Raw genomic sequence first — 19,105 nt, 5'->3', positions numbered from 1 at the left:
AACTCCCTCTGATTTCTTAGACTGAGCTTTATTTATATGTGGAAGCTTTCTGATGAGGGTTTTCATGTATGCCAGAACCATGGTAACTTTCTGTTCACTGCAGATCATTCTCTGCAGTACCACTTGGGACACAGCTCTGATGTTTTCTCCTAGCTGACAGTGCCCCTGTAGCAGCCTTGAAAAAACATGTCTCTTACCTACTGCACTCCCGTTCCTTGACATCACAAAGGAGAGAAGCACATCACGCAGGCCATCTCCATTCACATCAGCCAATTCCAATGGAGACAGGTCCCCACCTGTTATACACATAAAAAACCAAAAAGGTCCTGAGCAAGTTACCACAAACCAGTTCTCTGTTGCCAGTAGTTCTATAAACACCAGGCAGACTCCAGTTCCTCGACTAGGTACAGTAGACACACCTCTCCCTACTCCCCCTGCTAAGTGCATGGAAAAGCCCTGGACACTGTATATAAAACAAACATAAGACAACTCTAAAAGGCAGAGAGAAGGAAGCAGACCAGCTAGGGACTGCAAGACCCAAGGAATGACAAGGTGATGAGTCCCCTGGGTTTTCTTTTGGCCTCATAATACCCAGATAGGCTGCTAGAAAAGCCAGCAACCCAGAAACACCACAGGTACAGACAAAAAAAGCCCCAGAAAAGGCTGGCTTCCCTAGCCAAAAGCCCAGGAAAGGTGCAGTCCAGCAAGACAGGAAAGTTTTAGAATAATAACTGCTCTACTCCAACCAAACAGATAAAATTATCGGCCCAGCTCCACCCACTCATATAGCAAAGGCTGAATGTGGAGCCTGGCTCCCACCCTCTCCTGGATGTAACAAGGTACCCCACCACCACCACCACTATCAGGGTCATGTCAGAGAAAGCCAGGTGGGGGCGAGGACTGTCATCCTCACCTAGCAGGACCAAAGGAGTTCCACCCCAACTAGCATCAACAAGGCAGCCCTCTCCCTCCTCTCCACGGGGGTGGTGTCAGCAGAGGCCTAGTGAGGAGTCTGGACTTCCATCCCCCCACCACCCAACAGTGTGGACTCAGAGGATGCCCACCAAATTTAGAGAGAATTCACACATTGCTAGTGGAAGTGTAAATTGGTACAACCATGTTGGAAAATAATTTAACATAAACTGCTAATAATGAACATGCACACACCCTATGGTATGATCCAGCAATTTTACTCCTTGGTTTATGCCTTAGATAAATTCTTATACACTGCAATAGGAAACATATACAAAAATGTTCTTAGCAGCATCATTTATTTATTTAAAAAAAAAAAGACTGGAAGCATTACTTAAAGGTTCATCAACAGAAAAATGGATAAATCATGGGATATTCATACCATGGAAAATCAGACAGTAGTGAAAATGAATAAACTCCAGGTATAATGCATCAATATAGATGAATCTCAATAAATTGTTTTCAAAAAATTAAGTGGCACAAAGAAGCAGGTCACAGGCTGGGTGCAGTGGCTCACAACTATAATCCCAGCACTTTGGGAGGCCGAGGTGGGTGGATCACCTGAGGTCAGGAGTTCAAGATCAGCCTGGCCAAAATGGCAAAACCCCGTCTCTACTGAAAATACAAAAATTAGCCAGGCATGGTGGCGAGCTCCTGCAATCCCAGCTACATGGGAGGCTAAGGCACAAAAATCACTTGAACCCGGGAGGTGAAGCCTGCAGTGAGCCAAGATCACGCCACTGCACCCCAGCCTGGGTGACAGAGCAAGACTCTGTCGCAAAAAAAAAAAAAAAAAGCAGTTCACAGAAGACTGCATAATTAAATTCATGTAAAATTTTAAAACCAGCAAAAGTAATGAATATACAGTTTAGGGGTACATGTTGACATGGTAAAACTTTACAGAAAAAGGAATAATCAACACAAAATTCAGGATAGCAGAGGCCTTTGCTGGGCAGAGGAGGATGTGGTCAGGAGGGACACCCAAGAGATTGTGAAGGTCTCAATGACATTCTATTTCTAAAGCTGGGTGGTAGACACACCAACAATTTGTTACCTTTAAACTGTATATAAATATATGTAAATGAAACTTGCCTTCAGAGAAACTAAAGATGAGAACACAGAACTCATCAGAAGCTAATTCAACTGGGATCAGAGAAGTGGCAGAGATAAACATTTCTAGATCAAGAGGATGCCAGGGGTCTGAGGATAGCTTAATCCAGTTCACAAGAGACAGGAATACTCAACACAGGTGAGACATAAGTCCCATTCCAGAGCAAGAGGTTTTAAAGAAGCCTGCTCCAAAAAGGAGACAGAATAGCTGGAATTACTCAGACAGCACCGCCCTAACCATGAGGAGCAAGAAAGAAAAGATAGCAACTATCTTTTACAGGAAATGAAATTATTTTATAATTTAAATTAGATCAGACCTCTATCATCAAAGAATGTCAAAGGGTTCTGCAAGAGCTCTATCCCTGGTGCAACCAGGCCTTGAACCTTGCTTTTCTCTGTAAATAGCCCTTCCTACAGCTTTGCATTCCCCTGATACAGTGCTGGCTCCACAGCAGGAATCCAGCAAACCAGCCCTGTCCTCTCTGGATCTAATAAAGACCAATGCCAACAGACACAACAGAGCAATGATTCCCAGGTTTTTGGAGGTGTTTGTTTTCTTTCAAATCTTAATCTCCTTGCCACCTCCACACAGCGGGGATGGCAGGGTGGGGAATGCCGCATGACACATATTAAGTTTTAAGATTTGGAGGAAAATTTAAATGTAATCAGACATAGCATGAAGTTTCACAGGATTAGGGCTGAAGATTCTGTGGCTCACCTCCCTGGGAGCCCAAGTGGCGGCTCCAGGTGCTGTGCAGATCTCTGGGAGGACAGGGGATCAGGAAAGCACACAGGAGCACCAGGATCATCGAGATCCCCAAAGTCAGCAGGAAGACAGACGTGCGCACATATGACACCAGGGAGGAGGCCGCCTTCTGTTCCAGGCCCCCAAGGGGTTCTGAGGGGTAGCCCTCCGTGGTGACTTCTGAAAGATGTGGCTTTGCAGCCTCTGCAATCTCAGCATCTGAGTCGGGTTCTGGCACTTCTCCCAAAGGACTCTTCCCATTTTTGACCCCTCCATTCTTCTGCAGGTTAAGCACCAGATCGTCTTCGCTCTCATCACTGTCAGCCTGGGTGAGTGGATCATACTCCCCTAGGTCTGGGCTCTTCTTCCCTGAAAATACAGAAAAACAGAGACTCAAGAGGAGCTGGGGAGAAGACACCCTCACCAAATATATGGCAACTGTAAATACCCAGAAGAACATGGAAAACTAAAACAAAAAAATCCAGGTTTACATCAAGTTTGAACCTTGGTGGCTATCTGTAAAACAGAAGCCAGTGAAGCAGGGGTTAGGAATGGAAGGAAAAACAAAAGCACAGTGCTCCAGGATCACGGCCTGCATGAGTTTAAGACAATGGAAAAGGAGGCAGAAGTTAGCAAATTTAAAATGTCTTTAGTTTAAAAAGAAAGCTCTCTTAATGTGTTTGAATCTCACTCAAGAAAAAGATCATGGCTCCACATCAACTCTCCATGTGCCTAATGTGCATATTGCCTCAGATTTTCTTAGATCTGTGACATCCTAATCTTTCCTAGTAAACTTTTAGAACAATTCTTCTCCATACACTGCTTCTCACAGCCCAATATCTGTGGCTTCCCAACTGTTTCTATGGAAACAACTTAGAAAGTTGAACACTGAATGTTCATCTGAAGATGTACTGAAATCTCACTTCTAAGAACCATCCTGTGATTTGAATGCCCTTTCAGTCTATCTTTTAGTAAACAGTGTTTACCCCAAAAACTGCTCTTCTCAGCAAGTATTCTGGGAGGGGAGGTGATCTAGCCAGTACACAGAGGTAGGGGACTTGTCTTGAAGGTGCTTTGCATGGCAAGCACTTTGTTTTTACTTAGCCTGCAGTGTTGATTTGGGATAGCTGAGAGAGAAATTGCAGAAGAGCCTAGGTACACCTCCTCCCAAGCCACCCACCCCTTGGCCTCACTGCCAATGACTGAATGATTTTATGCCTTTATTTCATGTTACCACCAAGTAACAACCAAGAAAATGTTTCTTTTGGGGAGACTTTATGTGGTAATCTATCACTAATGTAAACTCTATCGTTAAATCTTTTGTTCAGAAGAAATATAAAAAAGACCACATAACCCAGCTAATTAAAAAGGGGAAAAGAATAATTATTAATGCTAGCGTCTACCTCTGGGTCACTATGGCCTTGGTGATGTCATTTCATACATTATATCTCAGTTTGTTCAATTAATAAAATGAAAGAATAAAACACTATATGGAGACCAGATTGTTGTGGGAAGGCAGGGACCCCAAATGGAGGGACCAGCTGGAACCACAGCAGAAGAACATAAATTGTGAAGATTTCATGGACACTTATCAGTTCCCAAAATTAATACTTTTATAATTTCTTATGCCTGTCTTTACTGCAATCTCTGACCACAAATTGTGAAGATTTCATGGACATTTATCACTTCCCTATTAATACTCTTATAATATCTTATGCCTGTCTTTAATCTCTTAATCCTGTTATCTTCATAAGCTGAGAATGTACGTCACCTCAGGACCACTATTGTACAAATTGATTGTAAAATGTGTGTTTGAACAATATGAAATCAGTGCACCTTGAAAAAGAACAGAATAACAGCGATTTTCAGGGAACAAGGGAAGATAACCATTAGGTCTGACTGCCTGCGGGGTCGGGCAGAATAGAGCCATATTTTTCTTCTTGCAGAGAGCCTATAAACGGATGTGCAAGTAGGGAAGATATCCCTGAATTATTTTCCCAGCAAGGAATACCCTGGGGAAGGAATGCATTCCTAGGGGGAGGTCTACAAATGGTCGCTCTGGGAGTGTCTGCCTTATGTGGTTGAGATAAGGACTGAAATATGCCCTGGTCTCCTGCAGGTACCCTCAGGCTTACTAGGATTGGGAAATTCCAGCCTGGTAAATTTTGGTCAGACCGGTTCTCTGCTCTCCAACCCTGTTTTCTGTTAAGATGTTTATCAAGACAATACATGCACAGCGGGACACAGACCCTCATCAGTAATTCTAACTTTGCCTTTGCCTTGTGATCTTTATTGCCCTTTGAAGCATGTGATCTTTGTGACCTACTCCCTGTTCCTACACCCCCTCCCCTTTTAAAATCCCTAATAAAAACTTGCTGGTTTTGTGGCTCAGGGGACATCACAGACCTACCGATATGTGATGTTACCCCCGGAGGCCCAGCTATAAAATTCCTCTCTTTGTACTCTTTCTCTTTATTTCTCAGACCGGCCAACACTTAAGGAAAATAGAAAGAACCTACACTGAAATATTGGGGGCTGGTTCCCCCAATACCAGATGTTAGAAGTAAAACCTTTGATGTTTAAAGTTAGTATTTGGTACATTAAAAAAATCAATAAATTTTAGATTTTTTAAAATGAACATTCCACAGAATTATAACATTAAGTACTTTCAAAAAAAAATCCAAAGAAAATACTGAATAATCTGTCATCCTAATAACTAGAAATTATTTCTATTTATTTTTATTTTCAAAGCTATACACTTTGCCCAACAAATATCAGACTTGATTTTTAAGGGCACAAATTACAAGAAAATAAATCAATTATTAAAAACTTAATTCAAAATAGTACTTTCAGAATATGCCATGGGGTCAGTACAGGTTCCAGATAATCTCCTAAAATTTGTATTTCTACTCCATGAACCAAATTATTTGGTTAATTAGGGCACACCATTCCCTAACCATCCCAGATAACTCTACACATAATAATTTGCATACAGAGCCATGGGTTGTTAGAATAATATTAACTCTAATACTTTTTAAAGTGATTGTTTGTTCTTGTTTTGTTTTTTAGCTAAAATACACCTGACATGATAAACAAAATGTGATATGTACATACCATGGAATATTATTCAGGTCTAAAAAGGAAGGAACTTCTGACACTTGCTACAAAATGGATGAACGTTGAGGACATTATGCTAAATGAAATAAGCCACACACAAAAAGGCAATACTGTGTAATTCCACTTATATGAGTTATCTAGAGTAGTCACATTCACAGAAACAGAAAGTAGAATGGTTGTTGCCTAGGTCTGGAGGTGGAAGGAAAAGTTGTTACTGAGTAAGTATAGAGTTTCAGTTTTGCAAGATGAAAAAGTACTAGAGATTGGGTGCATATACAGTTAATACTGAACTGTATACTTAACATAGTTAAGATAGTAAATTTTATGGTGTATGTATTTTTTGACAATTTAAAATGTTTAAATATATATATATCTGAAAAACAGGAAAGCACACAGAGTTCTCAACTCTAGAGTTACTTGAGAAAGCACAGCAAGAGACCTTAAAGATCACATAATCTATCCCCACCCCTATCCCAAACTTACAACTAGCTACTTACAAAGACCTACCAACCAGTTACTTAGCAAACACCTGAATGTAACCTGTATTAGGGAATCCACTGGCCTCCAATCTAGAAACCAATTCTTTACACTGATTCAAGAATTTTTTTCTGGAAAGTTGCCAATTATCTGTCCTAGTTTTAATTTCTGGGATCCCTCTCTCACATGTAAGTCCTTCAAACACTCAAAGGTATCAATCATAAGAGACATATGATATGGTATTTAAGAGCTCAAGTCTTCACAATCAAACATCAAGCCAAATCCTGGCTATATCTCTTATGAACTACGTAATCTCAAATTTCTTAACTTTATTGAGCATCAATTTCCCTATTTATGAAGTGGAATAATTATTCTTTTTAGCTCATATGATTGTGATGAGAATCAAATAAGATAATATATGTCTGGTTCTTAGGGCCTGGCTTATAGTCACACAATAAATTTTAGCTTCTATTATTATCATTACCATCACTGGTGCTAGTATTGTATCTCCCAGTGCCCTCCCCCACTCTTCTCAGCTCCAACTTAAGCACCTCCACCTCTTTCAACCCATTACTTAAAGAAGCGTTGTTTCAGGTGTCCTCAACATCCTGGTCATTCTCCTCTGGACACAATGTGATATGTCTGTGCTTTTTAAAATATGGTTCTTGGAACTAGCTACAATCCCAGGCACAGTCTGACCAGAGAAAGGGAGGGCAGAGCTATTTCCTACCTACTCCAGATAGCAAACAACAATTCAATTTCTATAACGTAAGATCTTGAGAGCTTTCTTGGCATTCACATCACCTACTGATTCAATTAAAACTTCCAAGCATTTTGAACACATGCTTAAGCCACCCTATAATTGCGCAATTGGATTTTTAGCACCAAGTGAAAAATTTAGCATCGACATCAAATTCAATCTTGCTAGTCAGTCTCCACCTTGCAACAAACATATCAGGCTAAAACAGCACCTTTGTCAAAGTGAAATCATTAATAAAACACTTCCCAGCAAAACAGTTTAAAGGAAATTCATTTTTGTCATGCTATGTACTATCACAGGCAGGGAGGAAGAGAAGCATATGCTACAGGAATTTATAAAATCTGTAAGAAATTTATAAAAACAATTTGAAGCATTCTTTGAGAAAAAAGCTGCTGTCAGATTGGTCTGTTTAGCAAGATTACATGCTTCTAGTTAATGACGGCAAAAGTGGGCATTTCTGTCACACTGTCTTCCCTAAAACCAGGAAAACAAATACAGAAAAATAAAAATAGAACACAAAATAGGAAACAGCCACATTCCCAAACCACAATTTATGAACTAAATGCACTGAAACTTGTACTCAATTGAGAAAGCTCAGTAAGAGCAGGCAAATACATCTTGCAGATATATATTGCACATATATTGCAGATCTTCAGCAATGAGCAGAGTTCACAGAATTAATAATCATGACAACAATAAGATGATGATGATGATGACAACTGGAAGTGTATTGAGTGCCTACTGTCCCAGGCACTGATCCAAGCAATTTTGCATGTGTTAATTCATTTAATCCTCACATCAACCTTATATGGTAGATATTATTATTATTATTATTATCCCCCATTTTATCAACAAGAAAAATAAAATTAAAGAGGTAAAATGAATAAGATCACAGAACTAGCCAAAAGAAAAGCCAGGATTCAAACCCAGGCATCTGACTGCAGAGTCCATTTGTTGTTCTAACCAACAAGTTATACTACCTCCCTTGTTCCACAAATATAGCCAAACCAGTAATTGCTTGCTTGGAAAGACAAAGTCTGGGGTCACAGAAGCACCAATGAGCCCCATTCAACACCACAGAGTCAAATCGAAGTAGGACCGAATGAGGAAAAGTACAAGCTGACATCTTCACAAAAAGCACACTGTCAGGACGGCAGGTTAGAAAAGTAACTGGGCATAATCAGTCTGACTGGGCCCAGTCAGGAGACAGAAGCCAAACAGTAGTTCAAAGAGGACAAGTTTAACATAAAAAAAATTACTAAGCAATGACAGGAGAGTAAACATAAAGATGAGAAGAGAACTCTAAAAGGTCCCCTAGGACTGAGAGACAATATCCAAGGCAGGACAAACTTGATATTTAAAAGGGCTCAGACTCGCTTTCACAAATCAGTCAACAAAGGTGAATTTGGAGTTCAGGGGCAATAAATTGATAACTGGCACAACAAAGTCAGTGAAGGAAATGCCAAACCAGCAGCCTACAGTCCTGTGAAAAGCCTCCTCCTAGCCAGGATAGAGACATCCACACAGGAAGAGTGCTGGTGGGGAGCCAGCTGACTTAACAGGCCTGGATTACATTCTTGCTTCCAACGGCCCTAGATCACCCCTTTGGCAATAGCCAGGCTGTCAAACAACTGCCCCATTTAAATATAAGTAATAATCAGAAAGGAGCCATGTTTAGTACTCATTCCACAAGATACCACAAAGCTCTACAAATATTCAAGAAAGAAGTAACAACGAAACATAACAAACAATTAGCTGAAAAACAAATGCTGGACAAATCACACCACAAGATGGAAGAAATAATGAACATATACTTCCCCGTGGAGTCTGAGAAATTTAGGAAAATCGTCTTCTCTGAAATAAGCACTCAGGAAAACAATGGAAAAAATAACAAACCAGTTTTAGAAAAGAAATCCTTATTGGAATCAGCTAAAGGAACAGATATTGCTGAAAACAGAATCAGAGACATAAAAAGAAGAGACTAGTGAAAATCAAGCAAAATGTAATGGAAATAACTACAGCTGGCAGTTCTGAACACTTATCCTACACTCTTCCAAGCCCTTTTAATGTCTTATCTCAGGCCAGGGGTGCTGGATCACGTCTGTAATCCCAGCACTTTGGGAGGCCAAGGCAAGCAGATCACTTGAGGCCAGGACTTCAAGACCAGCCTGGCCAACATGGCGAGACCCTGTCTCTACTGAAAATACAAAAATTTGCCACATGTGGTGGCAGGCGCCTGCCTGTAACCCCAGCCACTCAGGAGGCTGAGGCATTAAAATTGCTTGAACCTGGGAGGCGGAGGTTAGAGTGAGTCAAGACCATGCCACTGCACTCCAGCCTGGGCGACAGAACAAGACTTTGTCTCAAAAAAAAATTCTTATCTCAGTAAATCTTCATAACAACTATGTGAGGTAGACACATTACGTCTTCACTTTCAAGATGAGGAAGCTGAGGCTTGGAAGTTTAAGTAATTAGCGGATGTGGTTTGGCTCTGTGTCCCCACCCAAATCTCAACTTGAATTGTACTTCCATAATTCCCATGTGTTGTGGGAGGGACCCAGTGGGAATCATGGGGGCAGTTTCTCCCGTACTGTTCTCATGGTAGTGAATAAGTCTCACGAGATCTGATGGTTTTACAAGGGGAAACCTGTTTCGCTTGGTTCTCATTCTCTCTCTTGCCGCCACCATGTAAGATGTGCCTTTTACCTTCCACCATGATTGTGAGGCCTCCCTAGGCACACAGAACTGTAAGACCATTAAACCTCTTTCTTTTATAAATTGCCTCGTCTCAAGTATGTCTTTATCAGCAGTGTGAAAACAGACTAATACATTGGCCCACAGATAAACAGCAAGTGATAGGTAACAATTCAAAACCAGTCTGGCTTCAAAGTCTGTACGGGCTACATATGATCCCATGGAAAAAAAAAATCAAGGCTTTAAAAAGACTAGAAACAATGTGATAGATACTGACAACAAAGGTGAGCCAATATATGCATGACCGAAGAGGATAACAGAAAAGAAAATGGAACCAAAAGCAGTATTTTAAAGAGTTGCCAAAAAAAACTTCCTACAATAAAGACCTAAAACTGCAGAGTAATGAGTACACAGAGTCCCAAGAAAAACTGATTCAGAAGAATCAATACTGAAATATATCCTAGTAAAGGCACATGACTTCAAGGACAAAGAAGGAATCCTATAAGCAGCCAGGCCAAAGGAAAAAGAATCAAGTCACTAATGACAGGAACAAAAATCAGGCAAAGATTTCTCCATAGTAATATACACTATTAAAAGATAGCGGAGCAATATCTAAAAAGTCCTCAGAGAAAGAACATGCAATTTGATGTCCAAGCATTCTGACCCAGCCATGACATCACCGAAATATAAAGACAAGCACACAAGCGCTCTGAGTTATCATATTCCTATGCTTTCTTTACATCACAGAAGACTAGGGGCCAGTTCTTGGCCAGCCTTTTGAGAGGAATAAATACTTTTATACTAATTTTTTTTTTCAGATAGTGCAAAAACAAACCTCCGCTTAAGGATTACAGACTGCAAGTTTTGATTAGAGAAGTCTTTAATAATATTTTTTCTATCTATTTACAGAAAGACAATAGGAGAGAGTGAAGTAAAAGAAGTCCACCAACTTGCCTTAAAAGAAGTCCACCAACTTGCCTTAAGTCCTACTCAGGCTGAGGAGCTAGGCATCAAATTCAGCTTCCAAGCTTAGGGCACTTAGCACTCACTCGCTTCCTTGTTACTTTCAGCCACCACCCAAATTTTTAATGAATGAAAGGTTTTCAAAGAATAAGGGAGAGGGCACTGATTTCATAACAAATCATTATAAATAAGCTTTCCACAGCTATTGCTTTTCCTCTTAGGAAGACTGAAGATGCTGCTTAAATATAATAGGATTCCCAAAATGGTAGAGAGGAAAACACAAATAGGAAAGTGATGCAACTATACCATACCCAAACGTTTTCAGGAAATATACTAAAACATACACTATTCTATAACATATACTATACTATAGTATACACTATACTGTGCATATACTGTACAATACACTCTACTGCAACTAAAGGTAAATAATTCATATCATGGGTTAGTTTAACCAAGGGCATATAAAGACTAAGTTACACAAACAAAATAAATCATAAAAAATCACTTTGCTCTGATATTCCCTCCAGTGTTTGACCTTCAAACTTTAAAATGGCCTAAGAAAAAAAATATATATATACTTAGGAGATAAGCTGTCCTACAGGCTTTCTGAATGTCATATTGGCCTTCTGCTACTAATTAACCTCATTTTATGCATGTGAGCCAAACATCTTTCCTTCCTGAGCTTAGCGAAACTGCTCTTTCATAACAAGACTGCTGAGATCTGTCAATAGCTCACTATTACATCAAGCCTTCCTTCAGGTATCACATTCATAAATGAGCACACTGCTGATGACAACAGCTAACACTTACTGACTAATTAACATATGCCAGAGGTTACTAGACCTCCTAAGTACATCCATCTCCTTTACTATTTCAGATAACCCTAGGAGGTAAATATGTAGTAGAATGTATGGCATAGAGTGAATGTTCCATAATAATGTTATTGTTACAGATGAGGAAACTAAAGCTTAAAGAGATTAAGTAACTAATTAGGTAAAGACTGGATTTGAACCCGAGCCTGTCTCATGCTCTCAGCCACCACTCCATCCTGACTTCCTCACACATGAAAACAGTGGGGATGTTGGGGCCAGACGCAGTGGCTCACGCCTGTAATCCCAGCACTTTGGGAGGCCAAGGCAGGCGATCACCTGAGGTGGGGAGTTCCAGACCAGCCTGACCAACATGGAGAAACCCTGTCTCTACTAAAAATACAAAATTAGCTGGGCATTGTGGTGCATGCCTGTAATCCCAGCTACTCGGGAGGCTGAGGCAGGAGAATCGCTTGAACCCAGGAGGCAGAGGTTGCGGTGAGCCGAGATCACACAATTGCACTCCAGCCTGGGCAAGAAGAGCAAAACTCCATCTCAAAAAAACAAACAAACAAAAAAACAAACAAACAAAGAAAACAGTGGGGATGTTAACTACAGGAACATAACACAGTAGCCCAAACAGGACAGCAGTCTCAGGACCCCAATTACAGGGGAGCCAAAAAGAGCTATATAAAAACAACTTGTACCTAATGCAAAAACTAAAAATAGTATTTTGGGTGGAGGGAAGAAGAAAGGGCAAGAAGGAGACAAGGAAAAACGCAAGTGAACATTTTCTTAAAACCCACATCACATGAAAGAACACATGCCTACTATATCTGGGCCTAAAAAAGCATCAAGCATACCTCAGGGCTCAGGGCCAAGCTGCCTGCCAAACAGACCCATGGACTGGGCTATGGGAACCCCAACCAGTTCCTACAACTAATACTCCAGGGAGTAATAACACCACAGCCTTGGGGCATAAGAACACAAAAGAACTCAAGAGTTGCTAAAGCAAGATTTTCATGCATTCTCTTTCTTAGAGAATAACAATGACCTACACTGAAATTTAAAAAAAGGACTCTAAAAGAAAAAAAAAAAAGAAATAAAGCTAAATGTCTGACATCTTATTACCCCTCTGGGAGGATATCATTCTACACTAAGGATATACAAAGTAAAAAAGTAAAAAATTAATCCTGCAGGTAAAGGGCCACGTCTCTCCTTTAATTCCAGTGTTATGCACACATTCCAAGGCAGATACTATCAGTGTTCCTTCCAATGTTCCAATGAGCCCATATTAAAAAAAATAATACTCTGTCTGAGGTCATGAAGTCTGGGGACAGAAATGCAAATTAATATCCAACCTAGCGTCATCCAAATGGCAAGGTTCGCTTCAGGGTAGCATACTGGAAGCTCCTTGAGAACAAGGACCCTGTAATCCCCCTGCAAGCTCAAACTAGCTATCCAACCAAAACCCAAATAGCCCTCTCTAGAGATAGCTATGAAAGCAACTGCTTTTCCCTCTAATACAAATTATCAGCAAATAAATGTTTATAGCTTAATGCTTAAAACTTACCTAGGTAGAGCCATCAATTTTTCTAAAGCCTAATCTTTAAAATTTACTTGGGTGGAATAAATATACTTTTATTTAAATATCAAGTTTCTAACAGTACAATCCTACTCTGGAGGTTTAGGAGGAAAAAAAAAAAAAAAAAAAGGAAAAAAAACTTGGAGCTGCTGCCCGAAGTACTGAATCAGCTCTGGAAGTTGTCATCACCCCTAATGCTGCCTTAAAGAAGATTCCATACATTATCTTCAACTTATAGGTGCCAAATCATTTCCCATGCTTAATCTCAGCAGCTGGAGACTGACCAAGTGGAATCAAAAGCTCAGGATTTAGAGTGAAAAGACCCCTGACGTTCAAGGCCGAGCTTTCCCAATACTTGTGAGACCTTGGACAATTCACTTAGCCAAATAACTCTCATTTTCTCTTCTGTAAACTAGGAAGGGACGTAAATACCTGTCCCACCTGCCTCATGGATGCGTCGTTGCTGCCGTTAGGTGGAGGGGATGATCCACAGAGGGCCACTCGCCGTCCCGCCGCCCCCGCCCAGGTCCAGCCAAGACAGAAGGCGCCGGAGTCCCTGCGGTGCCCGGTCCGCGGCGCTCGGGAAGGATGCTCCTCTCGCCAGCCTCCCCTCGGGACAGCGGCGACCGGCGTTCTGACACTCCCCGCCGTAACAACTGCTCGGCGCCCTCTCCCCGCGCGTCTCCGGGTTCGCCCCGCGCCCGAGACCCCTGTCCCGCTGGGCGCCCCTCTCGCCCTCTGGTGGCACAGAGACCCCAGCCCCCAGGGACTGCACCCTCCTCGGCACCGGGCGCCTGCAGCTGAGTCTGGGTTGAGGCCAGGGCCCGACCGGCCTCGCCCCCAGAGCCTCGCCTCCCCTTATTCCAACACCGGCGGGGACAGGGTGGTCGCAAGCATGCGACTCCTTACCCGGCAGCTTGAGCGCCCTGGACAGCACGGTCGCCATGGCGGAGGCCCCGGTGCGCGTGCGCGCGCCCGCGTTCTGCCGGGAAGTGTAGTTCCGAGCGGCGGTGCGTGGGGCTGGGACCGGGAAAGGTGGGACCCGCTTGCTGGGGACAGAGCCGAGGGAGGCCAAGCCAGAGTACACGCTCCGCAGGCTTTTCTCCCACCCTACCTATGCAGGTCACCTCACCACTCTGAGTCTCACTTGCCTTGTCAGTGAAATGGGGAGAAAATACCCCGTAAGCTTGCAGTGAAAATGATTCGAACGAGATATTTAAGGAGGTGTGGATTGTGCAATGTGCGTGGGCTTTGAAATCAGGCAGACTGGATTTGAGTCCTGCCTGAATCACTTACTAGCTGGGCCATCTTGGGCAAGTCCCTTGGGGCGTCTGAGCTGCCGCTGCTTTTTTTAAATTAAAGACATACTACCTACTTCACAAGCTTCCAATGAGAATTAAATGATACTACCTGTTTAAAACACACAGCACACAGTAGGCACCTAGTAAGAGTGTTTCTATTACGCTTCTTAGGTAGAAGTTGAAGTTTCCTGGAGCTCGAAACCTCATTTATTGCTCCCAGTTCTTTACAGGTGTCTACTCAGCACCCTACGCTGCAGCTTCTAGTTGAAGGGTGTAGAAGGAGGATCCGACTGTGTACATACATCCAATAGATGCAGCATCTCCAGCTCCTCAGATTTCAATGCTTGACCTTTAAGGCATCTGCACGCTCCCCGTAATCACCCCAGCTTTGCCCGAATGATTTTTGCGGAGAGCCCGATGCCCAGGAATTCCTCCTTCCTTGGCTCCCTGAGCTTTCCCCCACTTTGTCTTCCTTGTCCCTCTGGAAATCTCTTTCATCCCTCCATAACTTTTTTCCATTTTAACATAGGACCTGCAGCTTAGAATAGTATTTCTCAAATTTAATGTACTTTCTTTTCAATTAAAGAAAAAAATTCAAAGCAGCTGCCAAATGAATCAGGATCCTTACCTTTTACATAGAGAATACCTGTGTGTTCCTCTCTAGCTACCGAGTGGAATGTGAATACTTTTGCTGCCCAAACACCCACTGAGGTCACTGTGGAAAATGCAAACACCCAGGCCCTCTCTGACTTCTGAACTTGGCTTGCCTCAGGACCAGGCACAGTGGTGTAGAAGGAAGAACTGACTTGCTTCTTTCCCACACGCAGGTGATCAGCATTTTAGTGCAGGAATGCTAATACTATGTTATCTTAGAACTGGAACAGATCTTAGAGGCTATCTAGTCCCACTCTCCTTGTTTTGTTTAAGAGAAAGCTGAGAAATAGAAAGGTAATGTAACTTCTGAGTGTCACAACAAAAGCTCCAAGATACATTTCATTTGCAGGCTGCCTAATTCCCGTGAGAAACTGCAGACAGGACTATCCTGTGGGAGTAATCTGAGAGTCTCCAGCAATCAGTCTCACCTCCTTTCTTCCCATGGGAAAAAAAAATGTCATTGTCTCTGATAGAGCACAGGCTCTGGAGCCAGGAGCCAGGCCTCCCGAGATCAAATCCTGACTCTTATCATTTCCTAGATGCCAGGCAGAGGGTTAGTTGCTTAATTTCTCCCCACCTCAATTTTCTCATCTGCAAAATGGGGACAAAACAGTTCCTAGTTTATAGAGTTCTCCTGAGAATTAAATATATATGTAGAAAGCACTTACAACAGTGCCTGGCACTTAGTGTTTTCTAAGTATTCACTCTTCTTTTATCAATAATTTCTTAATGTTTTAACAATTTAAAATTTGTAACTTAATAACAAATAATACATTTCATAGTAATTTAATGGTTTACTAATGTATTTATTTATTAATTCTTTCAACATTCTACAATACCCAAAATTTCTACTGCTTGCCACTTCTCTGGAGGCATGATTAAAAAACATATTTTACATCTATGTAGGTCATCTAAAAGGAGCAACACTACAAGTCACAATGAGCCAGTAGTAGCTTGCCTGATATCAGTTTAACTAAATGGAACGCATTCCTGAAATATGAAGACTGAGAAAAATAACCTGTGAATGTGACAGGGATGTAGAAAAATGTTCATTTTAGTTGCAGAACAAGAACTTGAGTTTCTAGGAGAAAGTTTGCGTGGAAAGGAATAGCCAGGTCACACAGGATAGGAAGAAAGAAGAAAAATCTGTCTCCTTTTCTTAGTAAAAAGGTATATTCCGGGAGAGTACCTTCTTCTGTGATAAAATAAAGATGTATAATTTAAAGTTTTATTTAAAAACTTTGCCTCAGAACCAGGCACAGTGGCTTGTGCCTGCAATCCCAGCACTTTGAGAGGCTGAGGTGGGAAGACTGGAGTTGAGGAGTTGGAAGCTGCAGTGAACTGTGATTGAACCACTGTACTCCAACCTGGGCAACAGTATGAGACCCCTGTCTCAAAAACAAAACAAAACAAAACAAAACTTTGCTTCAAACTGTGTAGTTACCCGAAGTGCCCATGTACATGTACACACTTACATGTGTGCATATAAACATGTGTCAGTGTACACACATCCAATAGATGCAGCATCTCCAGCTCCTCAGATTTCAATGCTTGACCTTTAAGGCATCTGCACACTCCCCATAATCACCCCAGCTTTGCCCGAATGATTTTTGCAGGGAGGCCGATGCCCAGGAATTCCTCCTTCCTTGGCTCCCTGATCTTTCCTCCACTTTGTCTTCCTTGTCCCTCTGGAAATCTGTTTCATCCCTCCACAACTTTTTTCCGTTTTAACATAGGAACTGCAGCTTAGAATAGTATTTCTCAAATTTAATGTACTTTCTTTTCAATTAAAGAAAAAAATTCAAAGCAGCTGCCAAATGAATCAGGATCCTTACCTTTTACATAGAGAATACCTGTGAGTTCCTTTCTAGCTACCTAGTGGAATGTGAATACCTTTGTTGCCCAAACACCCACTGAGGTCACTGTGGAAAATGCAAACACCCAGGCCCTCTCTGACTTCTGAACTTGGCTTGCCTTCCTGACAAGTACAAGAGTGACCGGGGCGGGATGCCTATGAACAGCCTAACCTGCCTGGCGGCTGTGCCTGCTTGAAGAAATTACTTTTCTGAAAAATCACAACTGAAGTCAGAAAATCACCTTCTATTTTTCCTACATTGATCTACAGTGAGAATGTTCTTCCCCAACCTTCTCAAGTTCCCATAACTCATAGAGGGAACCCATATTGCTGGTTATTACCTTTGTAATACTCCAAGTACTGCTCAGAATCTCTAAGTGTCCTGCATGGGCTTATGATCAAATCTGACCATCTAATGCTTGCCTTTCCCTGGACAGTGTGGCCACTTCTGCTGGTCCTGACTATCCCCACTAGGTTTCACCACCTCCTCTTGGAACCAATGCCACTGTATCTACCAGCTGCCGCCTCCCTTCCTCCTTGGTTCCACTGCGCTGCCAGGCCCCTCAAAAACTGCCTCCTCTCAAAAACTGCTGCCTCTTCCTGTATCTCCCACTAAATGCCACCTCATATTTTAGTGCTCCTAAAATGTCAAAGCTGTGAGGGGCAAAGGAAACCAGGGAAGACTGCCTTTCTCTCCTTTTCATATTACACTTTATTAGGAAATTGCCAATGCTATGCTGCTACTCTGCAGTATTTTCATTAGACAGAGCTTCTATTTTTACTTAGCAGGTCAACCAGAGCAAGATAATTGCTGTAACAAACAACCTCAAGATTCCAATGATTTTAGAGTGTAAAAATTTATTTCTGCCTATGTCAGAGTCAAGGTGGGGGTGCAAGTAGACTGCACTGGGGCTCTATTCCTCCCAGCCATTCAGGGACCCAGGCCCTTCTGTCTCCAGCTGCTTCATCCTTAGGGCCTCAGAGGCCTCCACTGGATCGTTTGCATCCCAGATCATGCAGGAAGTTTTATGGGCCAGGCCTGGAGCTGGTGTATGTGAATTCTGCCCACATTTATTAGGCTAGAATTCAGACAGAGAGTATGTGTGCCAGGAAGGTATGAGCCCAGGAAGAAAAGGAGACGAGTTTGGGGAGCATCTAGCCAGTGTCTGCGACACTGGTCACCCCATGCCTTTGTAAATTACAGACCTGAGTTCTTGAGTTCTTGATGGTAGGAAAGGGTTCAGGCGCCGCTCTCCTTAGGATTGCCTTTCTCCTGTAGGGACTAAGGCTTTGTTCCTGAGCTGAGTTTCTTGTAATGACTTATGGGTCTAAGCTGAAGCTCTCCCAGGAGGCTCCTCACTCCCTCTGCAGAGAGATTTCTGGAAGCCATTCCTACATCTATCAGCAGAGGATGGACAAATCTGAACTCCACTGACTTATCTGAAGCTGAGGGTAGTACCCTCTGCTACACTGGTGCCAAAAAGGGTCAGGAAGCAGTAATTAGTATGAGATTCAAAAAGCAAAAAGAAAATGTCATAGCAAATAGCAGTGAGGGCAGTGAGATTGAGAAAAGCGAAAGAGGTGCACTGCAGAGGACATTTAGGAGTTAAATGCAGATGTCAAGGAGCCTGTGAAATCAGTCTTGCGTGAGGATCAGGAAGTTTGAAACGCATGTGTACCAGTGGCATATTCACTTCTCTTCACAGAGAACTGAACTCTGCCCAGGAGTTGCATGACTTGTCATGAAGACAAACAGGTTTATGTTCCCAGAATGTCCTTTGATAAAACACAAGGGCTCATCTCACTCAGATCATACAGACTTTTAGCCTATAAAACTTTCTAGAGTCTAGACTATAAAATGCTCTGTGGGCCCTGAAATTTAAACAAAGGCTTCTTCTTAACAAGCCTCTGGCTGGAACATATGTTTGAGAACAGTGTAATTAAGGACAGACACACCCAGGCCAAATGAGCTCTTGGTCCTCCCATCCCTCATTCTGGCATGTTCATGTCAACCGAAGGACCTGTAGTAGCAGTGTAGATGGTAACAGCCCCCATTCGCT

The 19,105-nt window shown here is 42.2% G+C and overlaps 1 protein-coding gene across 3 annotated transcripts in view; it reads right to left on the bottom strand.

The window, feature by feature from the left end:
• The window catches only part of FAM234B (family with sequence similarity 234 member B), a 39,086-nt gene extending 24,623 nt beyond the window's left edge, over positions 1-14,463 (bottom strand). The window contains exons 1-3 of one of the 3 annotated variants that reach the window (XM_003816495.5): positions 14,145-14,463; positions 2,801-3,196; positions 198-296 (exon numbers count right to left, since the gene is read on the bottom strand). In XM_003816495.5, coding sequence (XP_003816543.1) covers positions 198-296; positions 2,801-3,196; positions 14,145-14,181 — 532 coding nt within the window. In that variant the 5' untranslated portion in view covers positions 14,182-14,463. Of the gene's footprint in view, positions 1-197; positions 297-2,800; positions 3,197-13,667; positions 14,084-14,144 lie in introns of those variants that run through there. The other 2 variants (XM_057299383.2, XM_057299384.2) reach the window with 2 other exon arrangements.
• Between the last annotated feature and the right edge of the window lie 4,642 nt (positions 14,464-19,105).

Source organism: Pan paniscus, chromosome 10, assembly GCF_029289425.2.
Source record: "Pan paniscus chromosome 10, NHGRI_mPanPan1-v2.0_pri, whole genome shotgun sequence".
Classification (NCBI taxonomy): Eukaryota; Metazoa; Chordata; class Mammalia; order Primates; family Hominidae; genus Pan; species Pan paniscus.
This window is presented reverse-complemented; position numbering and strand designations above follow the sequence as displayed.